This window comes from Taudactylus pleione, unplaced genomic scaffold (assembly GCF_031769625.1).
Source record: "Taudactylus pleione unplaced genomic scaffold, aTauple2 ptg000324l, whole genome shotgun sequence".
Taxonomy (NCBI): domain Eukaryota; kingdom Metazoa; phylum Chordata; class Amphibia; order Anura; family Myobatrachidae; genus Taudactylus; species Taudactylus pleione.
This window is the reverse complement of record NW_028284725.1, coordinates 777,478-795,460: the sequence shown is the minus strand read 5'-3', so window position 1 is coordinate 795,460 and position 17,983 is coordinate 777,478. Positions and strand designations below refer to the sequence as shown.

The window sequence follows — 17,983 nt, the reverse complement described above, 5'->3', positions numbered from 1 at the left end:
ACAGAGCTGGTTATGTCAGTCAGTCAGAGGCACATAGCTGGTTATCTCAGTCAGTCGGTCAGATGCACATAGCTGGTTATGTCAGTCAGTCGGTCAGATGCACATAGCTGGTTATGTCAGTCAGTCGGTCAGATGCACATAGCTGGTTATGTCAGTCAGTCGGTCAGATGCACATAGCTGGTTATGTCAGTCGGTCAGAAGGGTTAGGGACAGGGCCAGCTCTATGGGGAGCCGCGCCCTGTGCATGACGGGTAATCGTGGCACCTTACTCGCACTTGGCGCCAGAAATGGGGCGTGGCCTAATTACCGTAGGCCATGCCCCCTAAATGGCGTTATTTGGGGGCGTGCCCATATGGCACGCTTCCCGTTAACGTCAGGCTGAGGGTGAGCCCAGCACTACGTCAGTAGCTGGGCTGCCCCCCAACCCTCTTCGTGCACTGAATGGCGCGCAGCATCCATACCTCTTCTCCGGGGGCCGGCACTGCCGCACAGCTGCGCTGGTGGAGGCGCCCAACCACCCGACCGCTCGCGGGACACTTCATCGGGAGGTTGGGCACCTGTCCCGCTGAACTCGGGAATGGAATTCCCGATTTCAATGGAACTCAACCTGGGAGGGGTGCGCCCTGTTCGACTGCACTGGTCGAACATGCCTCGAGCCGGCCCTGGTTAGGGCTTAGGCTCTAGGGGGATGGTATAGGCTGCGCGGAGGGAGGATTAGTTATAATAGGGGTATGGTTAGTGTTTGCTTACTTACCAGTAGGTGACGGCCTTGCAGCTCATTCGGGATGCCAGCGCCGAGATCCTGAGCTCCGGCATCATGTACCCATCCCCCAAATAGGCCTTATATACAGTATGTTTTAATTTTGATTGACAGCAGCCATGACAACACTAGGCATAATCTTTTGCAAAGAAATGTGGCTGCCATATTGTAAATGGTACCAGCTGCCTGGCAATATATTATTTATGCTCCCTCTTTTCCAGTAAGAGCTTTGCTAATTATAATTAAAGTCATCATTTATCAAAATGCCTATAATTCGCATAAGAGTGTCAATGTTCCTGCTAATATCTGGTGCTCCGAACCAGAGAATTAGTCCACAAATAGGACCCTGGAACTACATTATGTTACCACAGTTACCTGGCATAGGCAAGGACTCCCGTATAAGACTGTACTCCTACAATACATATAAGAGATATGTGCTTTGAGATTCTAGTGTCTAGCACTAAAGCAGCATACACACACACAATGATTTTGTAAATGAACGATTTTAGTAAACTATTTTCGTATATTTTTTCAAGGGAAAAATGAACGAAAATCGTTTATTTACTAAATGTAATTAACGATTTTTTTGAACTACAAACAATTTTTGCATATTCCCTTACTGAAAATTGTTGAGTTGGTCAGTCTGACTGAACTACAAACGTGGAGGCGCATGAACGATAATCGTTCAACGTTTTAACTGAGAAAGTGAACGATTTTTTCACTGATTGAACGATAAATTATATCGTTATCGATAATCGTTCAAAAAATCGGTGTGTGTGTATGCACCTTTAAAAATAGACACGTTGTGATTGGCTGCTATTTGCAACTACACGTTTTCATAAACATCCTTCACTCCGACCCTATAGGGCTACAGTTGTCAAGCGGAAAACACTTATTATTTTATTAAAATTCAAACTTTATATTTAATTAAATGAAAACCTCAAAAGGTATACACCAGGGGAGATTTTCATTTGATTAAATATAAAGTTTGATTTTAATTACTGATAGCCGAATCAGAATAATCTTTTTTTTTTTTTTAATTGTATTTATTTTATTTTTTAGCCTTTTGAGGTCATCACGCAGCAGATTCCTAACTTTACTGTAACCTATACTTAGTGGGGGCATATTGTAAAAGCTGTTCAGATGTTCTTATTATGGCAACCTGTTAATACTAAAGAGCTCCACCTAGACCTCACCGAGTCGCCAAAATATTCTTAGGCCGCTTGTTGGATTGATTGGTTTTGGTCACAAATTAGCGGCCACCGCTAACTATATTTTTCATTCCCATCGATTTATAAGACGCCGCACATTGCCAATCAATGACGAACACAGAGTACATAAAACAGGGACTTACCAGGGAGTAAGACGCAAATAGGAAAGCAATTGGTAGGGAGGGCCCTGCACACAATATATCTAATCTAGTGGCTCTAATGGCTGTTTGTAAAACGTCCAAAATAAAATCTATAAGGGCTTTGCATAGAGGAGCCAATATACATTGTAATTTCCTGATGGAAATGACATTTCCATAAAGCTGCAAAGGATAACCAGCGTTATGGGAAAGGGGAAAAGAAATGATTGTATCTTCACAAACGAGTGTTGGAAATGCCTTACATTGGTCAGATGTTTTATTCGGGTCTCTTGTGCATTAAGTCTTGTCCATGTGTAGATATGGCAGTGTTACTAGGACAATGACACATGTATAGTTCAGAATCATATACTCCTTTTCAGGTTTAAAAATAATAATAATAATCTTGTTTTTGGATTTAGAGCTATGAAATCTATTTGGGGGGCGAGGGTTTTTTTTTTTATATGTATGCAAACATTTCCTCCTGGAAAATGCCTTGGTATGTGACCAAATACCAATTTGTATATTCGTTGACAAAACGCATATAGTTGGGAAGTTTATCTGTTGCCTACACAGGGGTGGAGGTGGTTGGGGCATATTATGGGCTGAGTCTCGTTCTGCTAGGAGGTAGCCATTTTGTGGGCTACATAGTATGGTCAAAACAAAAGGACGCAAGTTCATCAAGGTTAACGGCCCACGAAATGTGACACTGAATTTGCCATCACAACCCCATATAGTAAGGGTTTCCACACCTTACCCACCTTTACCGCTAAGAAACTTTTAATTATACAAAATAAGCCTTTGACAATGGATGAGCCCTTGTTCTCTGTATAGTTCCTTCTGCAAAAGGTTTGCCAACGTCTGTTTTTATATTGACCTTGATCACTTATATGAATACCAAGTAGATCACCTCAAAGGCGCAATTTCTGAGCATCTCATTTTCATTTAACCCTTCCAAACCATTTAACGTTACCCTATGTCCTCTTTACAGTGAGGTGCCAAAAGCTGTAGCCCATATGCAAGACGTCCCCTAACTTCCCTTGTTATGCATCCCAGGATTTTATTGGCCTTTACAGATACTGCCTGGCACTGAATGCTACCCTTCTGCTTTCTTTCAGTGGGCCTGATTCAGAGCCGCTCGCTCTGAATCAGGGCCGGGCTTTTTTTTTTTTTTTTTTTTGTAGGATCGGCCTCTTGGCTGCTCGCATAGCTGTGGGTGACCACCCACAGCTTTTGCGTGCGGCCATGGTGATGGTCGCAATGGTCAAGACCATCGCGACCACCGGGCTTGCGACGAGACCCTTGTGGTAGGGTCTCGTGGCCGCATGCCAGAGAGAGATTTCAACTCTGTTAGAACCGGAATCTCTCCACTGACATCACTTGTGATGTCAGTGGGGCCGCCCCCAAACGGCAGGCGTTCACATGGGAATGCCTCTGTTTTGGCAGCCACCCCCCCCCCGGCCCGCCCACCAAAGGGGGCGAGCTGTCACTCAACATCGGCAGCTTGCCTCCTTTGGTGCGAGACCCGGAGCGACGGATTGCCCGTCGCTAGTCGGGTCTCGTGCATATGCTCCGTCGTGCGCATGCGCTGGGGGCCACCATCGACCCGGTTGCGAGCGCTTAGCGCTTGCAACCAGGTCTGAATCAGGCCCAGTATTCCTAACTACTTTCTCATCCGTTTTCCATACTGTGTAATATTATCATTATTAACATTTATTTATAGTCCCACCAAGCCAAGAAACACAATTACATATAATGGTGCATACACACGGTCAGATGAACGATCTTACCAACGATTTGAACGATTTCATCCAAATCTGACTGCAAACACATCAGATGTCAGATATCATTATCTGACAAGCGGGAACGCTCATCGTTCATCTGACAAACATGTCAGATATGTCAGATTTTCCTTCAGATATGAACGATTGAACGATTTTTAAAATCGTTATTGTACAGATCTGCAGGAAAATCTGATCGTGTGTATGCACCTTTACATAATTACATGTATAGGCGTTGTTTCAAGCGTATACCAGTCTACTAAGGGGAGGGATGAAATGAGCAGGGGAAGGGCTCTGCTCATGAAAGCTTACTGTCTAAATGGGAAGGGAAGGAGTGGGGCTATAGAAACACAGGGGGATGGCAGGAGAGAGAACGGAACAGGCAGAAGGCGTCCAGTAATACTGTGTAGGCACCAGACACACTTTTTCCTCTAGTAAATGATTAGGAATAGCTCTGACACATTCCCGAAAGAAGTGAATAGGACTCATTAAGTTATTGTTTGTATTCTGCAGTCACTTGATTGGGATTACGATGTTATTTAATCATACATAACTGTTTATATCTTTTATGTGTTATCCGTTTAATGGGTAGAACACTACAAAGAATATGTATATGTTTACTAAGAGCAAGGGGTCTGCAATAGCTCAAGCCTGGCATCTTATAGGTCATCAATATTAATGGTGTTGGATAATGTACAAACTCCTAGCCTACTTATTATTACTGTATCAAATGCCTCCTCGTCTGTTTGCTGCCACCATAAGTCACACAATAAAGGTTTAGTACAGTGATGAACTGCGATGCCGGTGTAAAGGTGCAGCCTACTAACATTCCTCCCTCAGACTTCTGCACCCGTCTTTTATTGTAACAGTTACTCCTGACTTAGAGGAGCGTCCTTTCATTCATCCTTTTCCCAGACCTGAACAATATGAGGGGGAGGGGGTGGGAACGGGGGCTGTGGGGCTGTTGTATAATTGCAGTCAATTTATTCTTGTGGAATGTTGCCCCTTACCGCAGGGCCTGGGGGGTGCCGCCAATTGTATAATAAATGCTGTATTTATTTGTATATCTGACGTCGTGTTGATATGTGTAAATGATCTTGGAATGTTTTTTTTTGTTTGTTTTTTTATTTTTGTGCATGGTTAAAATATTTCTAAAAAACTAAATTTACAAAAAAAAAAAGAGAAAAGCTGTTGCAAGACGAGATCATGACAAAAGATGTTTTTTAATTTTATTTTGTGGGACAGAAGAGGGTTATTTTATTTTTATTTAACTTTTTTCTTTTACCAATGTCTTGCGACTTAAAGGATATTAAACTCTGTATGAATGATGTGCTGGGGGAAAAAAATGTTCAAAAACATTGTGAAAAATTTATCATGGTCTTGTTTATTTTTTGGTTTATTTTTTTATCTCGTAATTTCAGTTGCAATAAAGCATTCTCAGTGGAGTCAAGTTTATTAAACTTTTACTTCCATAACTTTTTTATTTTTATTTAACGGTTGAAAAGAAGAAACTCTTTATCAGAGAAGGGCCCCATACATCAGCGATGAATGTCATTCACAGACATCTGGTCTGTACACACTGGCCTATGCATGTACGAAATAGCAGCCGTTCAACTGAATCTGATGTGTCCCAAAAAATAAACCCCGGAAACTCCTGTGTTTTCGCTGCTGTAATATAGGTCCATGAAATTCTCAAATAGGATACAGTGATTAAAAAATGCAAAAAACGGGCATTATCAGTGAACAATCCCCATTCTTCGGCCCCGAAAATATATTGGGGCAAATTGGGTACCGGCCATAGTCTTGCCCAAAAGGGCAAGACACAAAAAACGTATAATAGACATATAGAATATATATATGCGTGTGCACAGGGGCGTAGGGAGGGCGATTCCACTGGAGCGTGAGCTCCAGGTGCCTTAGTTGTCATAGGGTGCCCTGAAGTCGGTCCGCAGCAGCACTGTCCTGTCTTGCCTTCCTGCTGCTCTAGCGAGACTGTGGTCAGAGGAGCTTGTGCTGAGCCCTGATTGGTGCAGCTCAGCACATGTTCATCTGACTACAGCAAGGGGCGGGGCTACAGCAGAATGTCGACTGGGAAGAAGCTGCAGGGTCCCGGTCCACATTAAGGTGAGAGAGGTTATACCCCAGTTATGTCTATCACCCTTCCTGTATACATATATATATATATATATATATATATATATGTGTGTGTGTATATGTATGAATGTGTGACCCTGCCTGTATATGTGTGACCATGCCTGTATGTGTATATGTTTGTATGACCGTGTGTGTGTGTATATATATATATATATATATATATATATATGTGTGTGTGTATATATATATATATGTGTGTGTATGTGTGATCCAGCCTGAATGAATGTGTGTGACCATGCCTGTATGTGTATATACTTGTGTGTGTGTGTGTGTGTATATGTATGTATATATATATATATATATATATATATATATACATACATACATACAGTCAGGTCCATAGATATTGGGACATTGACAGAATTTTCATATTTTGTCCTCTGTTTCATTTCAAAGCCATTGTGGTGGTGAATAAACAAGATGTGATTTAACTGCAGACTTTCAGATTTAATTTGTGGGTAATTACATCCAAATCAAGTGAACGATGTAGGAATTACAACGGTTTCTATATGTGCCTCCCACTTTTTAAGGGGTCGAAAGTAATGGGACAAATTAAACAATCCTAAATCTAACTTTCACTTTTTAATACTTTGTTGCAAATCCTTTGCAGACAATTACAGCCTGAAGTCTGGAATGCATGGACATCACCAGACACTGGGTTTCATCCCTGGTGATGCTCTGCCAGGCCTCTACTGCAAATGTCTTCAGTTCCTGCTTGTTCTTGGGGCATTTTCCCTTCAGTTTTGTCTTCATCAAGTGAAATGCATGCTCAATCAGATTCAGGTCAAGGGATTGACTTGGCCATTGCATAACATTCCACTTTTTAGCCTTAAAAAACTCTTTGGTTGCTTTTGCAGTATGCTTCGGGTCATTGTCCATCTGCACTGTGAAGCGCTGTCCAATGAGTTCTGAAGCATTTGACTGAATATGAGCATATAATATTGCCCGAAACACTTCAGAATTCATTCTGCTGCTTTTGTCAGCAGTCACATCATCAATAAATACAAGGGAACCAGTTCCATTGGCAGCCATACATGCCCATGCCATGACACTACCACCACCATGTTTCACTGATGAGGTGGTATGTTTTGGATCATGAGCAGTTCCTTTCCTTCTCTTCCCATCACTCTGGTACAAGTTGATCTTTGTCTCATATGTCCATAGGATGTTGTTCCAGAACTGTAATGGCTTTTTTAGATGTTGTTTGGCAAACTCTAATCTGGTCTTCCTGTTTTTGTGGCTCACCAAGGGTTTGCATCTTGAACCCTCTATATTCACTCTTGTGAAGTCTTCTCTTGATTGTTGACTTTGACACGTATACATCTACCTCCTGGAGAATGTTCTTGATTTGGCCAACTGTTGTGAAGGGGTTTTTCTTCACCAGGGAAATAATTCTTCTGTCATCCACCACAGTTGTTTTCCGTGGTCTTCCGGGTCTTTTGGTGTTGCTGAGCTCTCCGGTGTGTTCTTTCTTTTTAAGAATGTTCCAAACAGTTGATTTGGCCACACCTAATGTTTTTGCTATCTCTCTGATGGGTTTGTTTTGATTTTTCAGCCTAATGATGGCTTGCTTCACTAATAGTGACAGCTTTTTGGATCTCATATTGAGAGTTGACAGCAACTGATTCCAAATGCAAATGTCACACCTAGAACCAACTCCAGACCTTTTACCTGCTTAATTGATAATGAAATAACGAGGGAATAGCCCACACCTGTCCATGAAATAGCTTTTGAGTTGATAGTCCCATTACTTTTGGCCCCTTAAAAAATGGGAGGCACATATAGAAACTGTTGTAATTCCTACACCGTTCACCCGATTTGGATGTAATTACCCACAAATTAAATCTGAAAGTCTGCAGTTAAAGCACATTTTGTTTGTTTCATTTCAAAACCACTGTGGTGGTGAATAGAGGCCAAAATCTGAAAATTCTATCAATGTCCCAATTTTTATGGACCTGACTGTATGTGTATATATTTGTGTGTGTGTGTGTGTATATATGTATATATATATATATATATATCATAAACAGCGGTTATATTAGATGTCCTGGTAGGTGTGTGCAAAAAAAAAAACACACTCCATGCTTGGCACTGCAGTATATCCAAAAATGTATTTAGACACTAGTCATGTAAGTTTTGCTGACATGACCAGTGTCTAAATACATTTTTGGATATACTGCAGTGCCAAGCATGGTGTGTTTTTTGCATACACCTACCAGGACATCTATTCTTCACAGCACGAGCGAGTTGCATTTGATGTAGGAGAGTGCCGGATCATTTTGGAACTAGCGGTTATATTATATAGCACACGCTTTTTTTTTTTTTTTTTTTGGGGGGGGGGGGGGGGGCGCGAAGCGTGGTAGCACACTCATGCTCCGGGCACCCTGGCCACAGGCTACACCTCTGTATATACATACACACACCCTGTGTGTATGTATATATTATATGATATATAATAAAGAATCTGCGGCTATTATTGTTGCCAAAGTTTCAGGGCTGGTGCGCCCTTTTATCAAGGTAACCAAAAAAACGTTTCCATGAGGGGAACTGCTGGACTGGGCACCAATGCAATGGATCTGGCACATGCGCATAAAACTGGCTTCTGGGGACAGTACTGGAAGCTGCTCTTTGCTAATTGCAGCCTGGACTGGCAGTAACAGGGGAAGAAAACACCTCCCCCTTGGGCTGTCTTGTGCGTGACTGGCAGGTAGTGCTTCCATGGGGAACGCACTGCCAGTCACTGTAGCCAGTGCAGTGACAAATTTTATTGGGGGGGTACCAGTGCTAAAATCTGCCACTGGTACCAGTGTTTGCCTAGTTGCACAGTTTCTAGAATTTTGCAATGCATCGTTTTCTATATAAGCAAAGGTTCTAGTTTATCAAATATGAATCTATTTTGGTAGCATACATATAAAGTAATCCATTAATTCTACAGTCAGTATATTACATAGGGAAAAGCTAATAGAAGTATATGATGAGGGGGTGTGGCTTCTAATATAGCTCCCTACTGTCTGCCAATCTCCTGGTCTCTGATGTGTAGGTGTGGCACTGGCCTCACCCACACATCACTGGTCACACCTCCCATGTCTCCAGGGCCGAATTAAGGGCAACATGGTCCTGGGATTGACAGTGATCAAAGGCCTATTGTGACCAGGAGGAGGAGGTGTGACAACGCACTTGCCACACATCACGGTTCACACCTCCGGCTTAGCAAATGCAACCCTACACTATCAGCCCCAATGTTTGACTAAATATATACAAGTAGAAAAATTGCATCATTTATGTACAAATGTGTGTCCAGCTGGGTGGCGGCTGCTGGTCATTATGCTGCCATGGTTATGGGCCTATGGAGGCCGAAAGCTGTAGTCCCATCCACCCCATTGTTAATCTAGCCCTGACAGTCTCATCTACTCACCCCATCTCAGTCCCCTTTACCCCAAGGCACGACAATGTTAATGGGAGGGATGGCAGTCACACCAGATGCGGGCCCTGCCTGTAATAGCAACTGGCTGGCAGAGCGGGTGGGAAGAGCAGCAACCATCGCATTGGTAAACTTGCCAGCCGACACAGCAAATGGTAGGGGGTGCATATCACAGCAGGTGGGTGGTGGTCTTTGCAGCAGTCTAATCTGGGAGGTGGGGCCATACCCCTCATAACAAATGTGTTCTGTCAACAAGTGGGATATTCCTCCTCCTCCATAGCGGTTATTGCTCTCGCCTGGCCCTTCAGACAATACAGCGCCTGGGTAATTAGTACCCCTTCCCCTCTTGGCACCCCCTGGCCGTATGGGAAAATACAGGGGTAATTTGGATATGCATTCTAGAAGATTTGAGGCAAGATGGACCAATAGTCAAAGTATTACAGACATATTTTATTAAAGAGAATTCAACATAACATTTCAAACTTTTTATTTACAACATGTGTTCACACATTCTTAACGTAACAATGCAAGAGGATTATTCCTCCTATAAAGTGCAAATATATTATTTTCTTTCCTGCTTTAGATGAATGTTTCATGTTATGATTACCCAACAACCCAAAATAAACACATTTCATATGCAAAAAGAACATAAATATATATATTAATGCTGCATGAATGATTTAAATAAAATACAAAATGACAATTAAATAAACATAAAGCATAAAGTACACTAGAGAGATCTAGTACAGAGGTTCCCAAACAGTATTCAAGGCACCCCAACAGTCTAGGTTTTAAGGATATCCATGCTTGACCACAGGTGACTTAATTAGTACCTCAGTTAATTTGACTTAACCATCTGTGCTCAACCATGGATCTCTCTAAAACCTGAACTGTTGGGGTGCCTTGAGGACCGCGTTTGGGAACCTCTGGTCTAGTATCTTCTCACATACAAATACATCATAGCTTGAGGCAATTGTTTTTTTACCGTAGTTGTATTTTGAAAGCTTATGGTCATTTGCATACACTGGACATTCAGAATTCCCCGTAATACGCAGTTTTTGGGAAAGTCATAGCCCCATATGCAGTGCAGTTTCCACAAAAAATAAATAAACAGTTTAAATAAAGCAAAATGTCAAAATTACTATAGAACACATTAAATAAAACCTGTATACTAACAAATAAATATTAAATAAAATAAATTAACAGAAAAAAAATAATAAAAAAAATGTTTCTGTTGGTTTAATTTTTGTTTGTTCATTTCTCCAGAGTGAAAACTAAACTGGATGGAATCATTAGTTTGGTGTGTATGGAAGCACTTTTTATTTAGCCATCAGTGAGTGTGAATTATAAAAGTGCTTTTATTTTTTCTAATAATGGTTTAAAAAAATAACATTTTATTTAAAAACAAAGACCTAAACTCAGTATAAATACTTTGATGTGCGTAAGTTTTATTTTCCTTTTTTTTTTTTGTCTTATCCAAAATGGTGGACTCTCCGATTACTTAGAATATTAGGAGTTGCTCAGTGAATGGTGCCATATTTCTGTCAGCACCACATGCGAAGTATCTTGAGAGATCAGTAAATATATGATTACATAAACTTAATAAAAGATGGGTAGAACAAAGTACTAACAGTTATGATACCATTGTTTTCTGCGAGCACATGGAATAAGGTACTGTCCATATGAATGGATACAGATTCCATTAAGAAATCAAAAAAAGTTGCTTATTCTTTTTAGTTTAGCTCCAAGTTATGGTATGTAAATACTGAGTAGTACTGTATCCTCCAGGAACGGGAGTGGGAACTCTACAGCTTACGATTTACAAAAAAAAGTAATTGGCCCATTTAACAATTTTGGATGAATTTGAAATATTTTGCACAGCAATTATAAAAAGGTCTTGCGTTCATGGAAACGCTAGAACCCGGCCCTGGTCATACAGAGTAAGACACTATTGATGTACAGAGACAAGGGAGCCTGTGAATCGAAATTACAGATCGAAGTCCAGGACATCTGTAGGAGTGCTAGATCGCTCGATCTCTTCGACCGCTTTGAAGTCGCGTGTCCTGTCTCTTTGAGCTTGTTGAAGGCTGGATTCCAATGACACCTCAATCTGCTCTTGACACATTCTCAGGATGTTCTACATTGGATAAAAAACAAAAAGTTACAGTAGGCATAAGGGATGTATAAACCCGAACATTTCCATTTTGTAAATACAAAGTTAAGGGAACCCACACGGTTTAGCCACACGTCCTAAGTCACAAGCAGCTAGAGACAAGTTATAACTCATCCCTACACTACAGTACTGCCAACACCAGATTGTAGCAAGGAAACATGTCCAACATCACCCTTCATCCCACCCTAGCAGAATCAAACTTTCTGCTTACTCAATACAAGGTACAGGGGCTCTGCCCACGGTTGTTTAACGTTCAGGAAAGGAAGAGGACAGACAGCCGTTATGAAACTAAGAGGGAGTTCTCTACCTGTCCTCTTTAGATTTGATACATCACCCCTTAAGTATAAACACTTATGTTCAGCATTACTCTGTATATAACACCCACAGTATTTTCCATTATCTTGTGAATATCATGTAGATCGATTACTGAACACCGTTCACCAGCTGGGTCTGGTTGGCTATTGACATGACCACTAGGGGGCCCCCCTGCATATATCACACAAGGAGAACTGGAAAACTATTAACAGAGTGCTTGGCACTATTACATTCTGAGCTACATACAGGAAATATACACTGCACACAAAGGGTAAAAAACCCTTGTTCTTACCGGATCACAGCGGATGGCTTGTGCAAGATACTTTGTTATTGCCACACTGGAGTAGGACATCCCCAAATTCTCAGGCCGCAGTCCGGTCACAGCAGCCGCTATACTAGCCGCAGCCACCATGGAAGGGGGTAGTGCAATAAAAGTACAGTCTGCACAGAGGAAGATAAGATATGTTAGTTATTACATGACACAAAGCAGAGTACGGTTGTTGAGAGATAATTATAAACATACAATTTACCCATAACAAGTGTTAAACTATTTATTGGCCTATCAATTCGCGCCAAATAATGCTCAGCACACCAGGTCCTGGCGATTCGGCTGCACCAAGCGTCTTTTTTCTCACTCAAAATATCAGTCTTATTTGCATAAATAAAACAACTGGGTATGACAACAGTACATTGCTGGCTTGCATTGATCAATTGTATGTGCAACAATTGTACATCTGTGGGCAACAGAGTGTGAATCGGTATACGAAGTACGAGGCTTTTCCTTAAGCCAAGTTTTGTTGTGCTTCATCTGCGACTACGTAAGTGCAAGCAAGACGCAAAATTAAAAAAATAAAATACAGTGTGCTACTCCTCTCAAAGAGTCACAGACGCACCTGTCATCTCGTGCCGTATGGGGTACAGGCGCTACATGTATGAGGACACATCTGTACCAACATCACGGAGGTATGAGGCACAGAGCATCTCTGCCTCAGTGATGTCACTAGTTCTTACTGAATTAATAGGCTCGGTCAATGAAACGACTGTGTAGGAGACACGTATACTTTATTAGCAGGAAAGGCTGGTATAGGACAGGGAGGGAGAGGTAAGCTCATACCCCGATGGACGCAGTGATACGGTGACTCACCCGTAGTGCAAAGTGCAATGAAGGTGTCTGCGTGCTTCCTGACCTGCTGTACCTTCTCAGCTGGCATGTTCAGCGGCGCCAGGAAATGGGGAAGAAAGTCTCGCGGCGTCACTGCCTCCATGTCCCATTGTAACTGGTTCAATACCAGTAGCTCCATAGACTAGAAGACAAAAACATGCAAGACAGTGTGTATAAACCTCACTGTTTAATGGAGTTAACCAGTGCTACCACTAGGGGGCGTAGCAGCAATGGGTATTTCGGGGCCCTAACCAAAGAAGCTTCACCACTGAAGGGTGTGGCCACACCATATTGGGGACAAGGCTGCATCTCTTTGGAAGGCCCTTTGTACTTAAACCCTCTTGGAACCCACGGAGCTAGCAATTTAATAGCACAGACCAAACACAGGGAGTAAGTGGGTAGAATTTACCAAATATAGGTAACATAATTCTCTTTCAGCTAATACATACAAGTATAGTACACCCTGCCTTATTTCAGATCTTAAGCACATCGGTATCGGTTATAAAGAAAATAAAATTTCCACTTGACTATATTTAGTTAAGTCATCAGGCAACATTTATTTACTGGCTTCTGAGTTTCACCCAAAGTTTACTACAACCAGCATTAGCTTTCTGAATTTCTTCACCAATACGGATAATAAATATTGCATATTTCCATTGGCCTTGGACACGCCATAGTCCAGCTTTGCTCTGTGCACTGTGTAGGTGTTTTGTACAACAGAAATAAAGTACAACTCTGCCCTGGCTGATATACAGAGGGTTCTGAAAGCACAAAAATAAAGTGTGGGGGGGGGGGTGGGGGGTTTAGGGAGAAAATGCAATCTATTCTGTATGAGTAGCAGAAGAGCATTATATATATATATATATATATATATATATATATAATTAAAATGTGGATCTCCCTTCTAGACTTAACTAAGGGAACACATCTGCACAGTTGCTAAATGACCAATAAAATGGTAATTATTACTCAGCGCCAATAAATTCCGCAGTAGACCCTTGGATTATCCTGGTTTTACTGCACACTGTCCCCGGTTTATTACTGATAAGGTAAGCATGTTCTCAGCCTAGTGCAGATGTGAGGGACACTTCCTATGCTACTAGGTCAGATGGTCTCCGTGGCCTGTGATCAGTGCATACCTGCAGCTCCCGGCCTGTGAAGGAGTAGTCAGAATACATGCACAGGCTTTCCGTAGACATTGGACTGGATTCCTTCAGTTTTGAGGCCAGTAGAAGACACGTTGCACCTAAAAGCTGAAGCCGCTGCTTCTCTATGGGCACCAGAGACAGGAACCTGTCCAGACAGTTCACAGATAAGGGGAACACATCTTCTCCACACCGCTGATCTTCACACACCTGTCACAAGAGGGGCTTTTAAATTCTAATATAATTGTTGGGTGCAAATGAAGGGGAAACAGGCAGGAATGCAGTTTACTTAACAATGACATATATTCAATACACAAGTCAGTTTATGGGGGCAATTCCATTACATGCGTTGTACCGTACGGATGGCACAGTCAATGGCACCCTACTTCATCTGTACATAGTGCAATTTACCTTGCACCTACCATTAGGTATGACAATCGATGGTTATCAACCATCAATGGTTAATCACCAATGGCCAGTGGTTTTGCCATAGATGGTGGAGATCCAATGTCACCAATCCACTGTGTGTGTGTATATATATATATATATATATATATATATATACACACATACATACATACACACATACATACATACATACATAGTGGATTGGTGACATTTCCTAACTTAAAACATTGACTTGTTCTAAAACTACTTATTCTTAATAGGAGAGAGAAAAGCTGCACACACACACACACTTTTTAATGAACGATTTTTTTGAACTACAAACGATTTTTGCATATTAATGGAAATCGTTGAGTTGACAAGTCTGACTGAACTACAAACATGAACGCGCATGAACGATAATCATTATGGTTTGACTCAGAAAGTGAACGATTTTTTCAAACAATCATCGCTAAACGATATCGTTTAAAAAAATCATTGTGTGTGTATGCAGCTTAAGGAATATGAACAGGTAAGTCTGAAACTGTAAGTACACAATCCTACATTTACAGGATGTGTTTTTATCTAAAACACTTTTTTTAATTAGATTACACTGCATTAACAAATGTACATAGTTTATACATGAACAAATATGCATGCGTTAAAATACAGATATTTAGACAAAACACATTGATACTCATGTAATAGAATATATTCATAGCGGGAAATGTAAGAACCAGTATTGTATCATTGCTAAAGTCAGACATCCAGGAGATGAAACAAGAATAGGAATCAGTGTAACATGGTGTGTAAATAAATACACAGTTTCGGAATACTGAAAAAGTGTACATAATGCAGTAGAATATACTGAATGTACTGTACCATAGAGAGTGCCTACCGTAATAAAGAGACTAGATTACTAGAACAGTAAAGGACATTTACAAATACAGTTCAACAGACAAGTGCCAACACCAACCAATCAGCAGTCCGCTTTCACCAGCAACATGCAGTAGTGCAAACCATAGAATGAAAACAAACATTTGACTGGTTTTCAAAGTTTGTCACTTTTTTATATAGTAACTATACAAATAGAAAAATATAAGAATGCATAAGTGTAGCTAAAAAACAGGTGTTTATGACAATAGTTTTAATTATAGAGAAGCATCCTCCCTGTACCAGATTTCTCTGCACCACAACTACACAATACAATGGTCAAACAATGAGGATTATTCACCTAATGACACAATGTCTTACCTCCAGCATCCAGCTGGTCAGCATTTTCCTCATATAAGGGTGGATCTCCTTCTGCATACTATGGAAGTATGTTGGGGATGGGATGTACCTCTCCTGGACTACCAGCAGCCTCTCCAGGACCTGACTCTGCAGCAGGACAGGATCAGCCAGTGCCCTCAGCTCTCTCTGGGCTTCCCAGCACAGTAAGACACTCTCCATACTGGTCTGTGTGTTGCTGCTGGCAGCTGATGCCCCCTGTAGAATGGGAGATGGCCCTTTAAACTTTTTAAGCTTGTCCCTTTAAACCCCAGCCTGATATACTGGAGAGCTCAGGCAGCCCCGCCCACTCCTGCTGTCCCCATATTCTGGGCTGCCAATCACAAGTGCTGATTGTGTGGATGAGTCTCAGAGGGAATCAGATGCAGCCTGGGACTAATAAGCTTCTGGCCTTTTGCTTATTGTCTTGACTTTCCAGATACATTGCAAATGGTAAAACAAAATGCAATATAATTATAGCTTGTATCAAATGTGCAAATTCATCCTGTCAATTTTGGGATTTGTTATACAAAATAAAATATATAAAAAAAATTCTATATGTATAAATGTCCAGTTGAAAGAAAATTAACAATAAATAAAATGACATTTTGTGCTTGGTTGTCCATAAGGAAATGAATAATTACAGACTGACCAGGCTGGGATAAAAATAATATCTTTAGTAAATTACCCCTATAATCCATGTTACACAGAGGCTAACCCAAAGGCCAGTACACATTAGATCACAGGTTCTCAAACTCGGTCCTCAGGACCCCAAACAGTGCATGTTTTTCATGTCTCCACACTGAATCAAGTGAAATAATTAGCTCCACCTTTAAAATGTGTCAGTGAGTAATGATTACACCTGTGCACCTGCTGGGTGACCTGCAAAACGTGAACCGTGTGGGGTCCTGAGGACAGAGTTTGAGAAACTCTGCATTAGATGATGTATAGTGCACAGGTTTTCAAACTCGGTCCTCAGGACCCCAAACAGTGCATGTTTTCCAGGTCTCCTCACAGAATCACAGGATAAACACACCAACCTTTCCCCTAAATATTGCTTTGTTTTCTCTTATTGTTGTTTCTCTCATAAATGTGGGTTACACATACTATAGGTTCTCAAACCCCGCCATGACAGTCCAGGTTTTAAGGATATCCCTGCTTGAGTCAGTCAATTTGATGGTTAAATCAAATTGACTGAGGTACTAATTAGGTAATCTGTGGATAGCCTTAAAACCTGGACTGTAATGGTGGAGTTTGGGAACCTCTGGTGTAACCGGTTCATGACTGGAAGTTTTTCTCCACTTCAAATCAGGGCTAATTTGTCCATTTCTTATATTAAAGCCTGGTACACACTGAGCGATGTGTACCGATACGATATGTCGGGCCGACGGGCCAACATATCATACCTCGGGTACATATTAGAACGAGGTAATGAATAACAGAATGATCCCTTGTTCTGTCCTTTATTACCTGCAACGGGGGCCGCATGCGATGTCGCAGCAAGGCCGACCAGAAAATACTGCATGCAACCGCAGGAGCACGCATACTGGCCATACACACAGAGATACGGCCAATATGTCATTCTGATTCGGACAGAAATGACATATTGTGCTGACACCGTCTCAGTATGTACCCAGCTTTAGAAATAAACAGCTTTAAGTTTCATAGTATACACACATTCATTTTATATTATTTTGGTTTCACCTCCCTTATGCTTCTAGAGCAACACAGGGGTAGTTATTATTTACTGACGCATTTTAAAAGATCCACAGGTGGAAATAATTATTTAACATGCACTGTTTGGGGTCCTGAGGACCGAGTTTGAGAACCTGTGTTCTAGAGCAGTTGTTCTCAAACTCGGTCCTCAGGACCCCACACAGGTCACGTTTTGCAGGTCACCCAGCAGGTGCACAGGTGTATTCATTACTCACTGACACATTTTAAAAGATCCACAGGTGGAGCTAATTATTTCACTTGTGATTCTGTGAGGACACCTGGAAAACATGCACTGTTTGGGGTCCTGAGGACCGAGTTTGAGAACCTGTGCTCTAGAGCATGGGTTCGAAAACTCAGT

General features: G+C 41.4%; 1 protein-coding gene across 2 annotated transcripts; it reads right to left on the bottom strand.

Annotated features, from left to right (window-relative positions):
- Window positions 1-9,890: 9,890 nt before the first annotated feature.
- On the bottom strand, window positions 9,891-16,690 carry LOC148509493 (G1/S-specific cyclin-D1-like). 2 transcript variants are annotated; one of them, XM_088443032.1, is made up of 6 exons: window positions 16,598-16,690; window positions 15,895-16,128; window positions 14,251-14,466; window positions 13,094-13,253; window positions 12,242-12,390; window positions 9,891-11,598 (listed from the first exon to the last, which is right to left on the bottom strand). In XM_088443032.1, exons 1-6 carry the CDS (start codon window positions 16,643-16,645, stop codon window positions 11,449-11,451), a joined length of 957 nt encoding a protein of 318 aa, XP_088299158.1. In that variant the 5' UTR covers window positions 16,646-16,690; the 3' UTR covers window positions 9,891-11,448. The 2 variants fall into 2 exon arrangements, with proteins under 2 accessions (XP_088299158.1, XP_088299159.1); XM_088443033.1 differs by lacking the exon at window positions 16,598-16,690 and having other exon boundaries at window positions 15,895-16,207.
- Window positions 16,691-17,983: the final 1,293 nt, after the last annotated feature.

What these genes read in the sequence shown, in the direction of transcription:
- LOC148509493 (XM_088443032.1), bottom strand. Translation starts at nt 16,645, where the DNA reads ATGTGTACTGGCCTTTGGGTTAGCCTCTGTGTAACATGGATTATAGGG. An exon ending in TGACCAGCTGGATGCTGGAG is followed by an intron (nt 14,467 to 15,894) that starts GTAAGACATTGT and finishes CTCTTGTGACAG; the next exon opens with GTGTGTGAAGATCAGCGGTG. An exon ending in AAGCCATCCGCTGTGATCCG is followed by an intron (nt 11,599 to 12,241) that starts GTAAGAACAAGG and finishes TATCCAATGTAG; the next exon opens with AACATCCTGAGAATGTGTCA.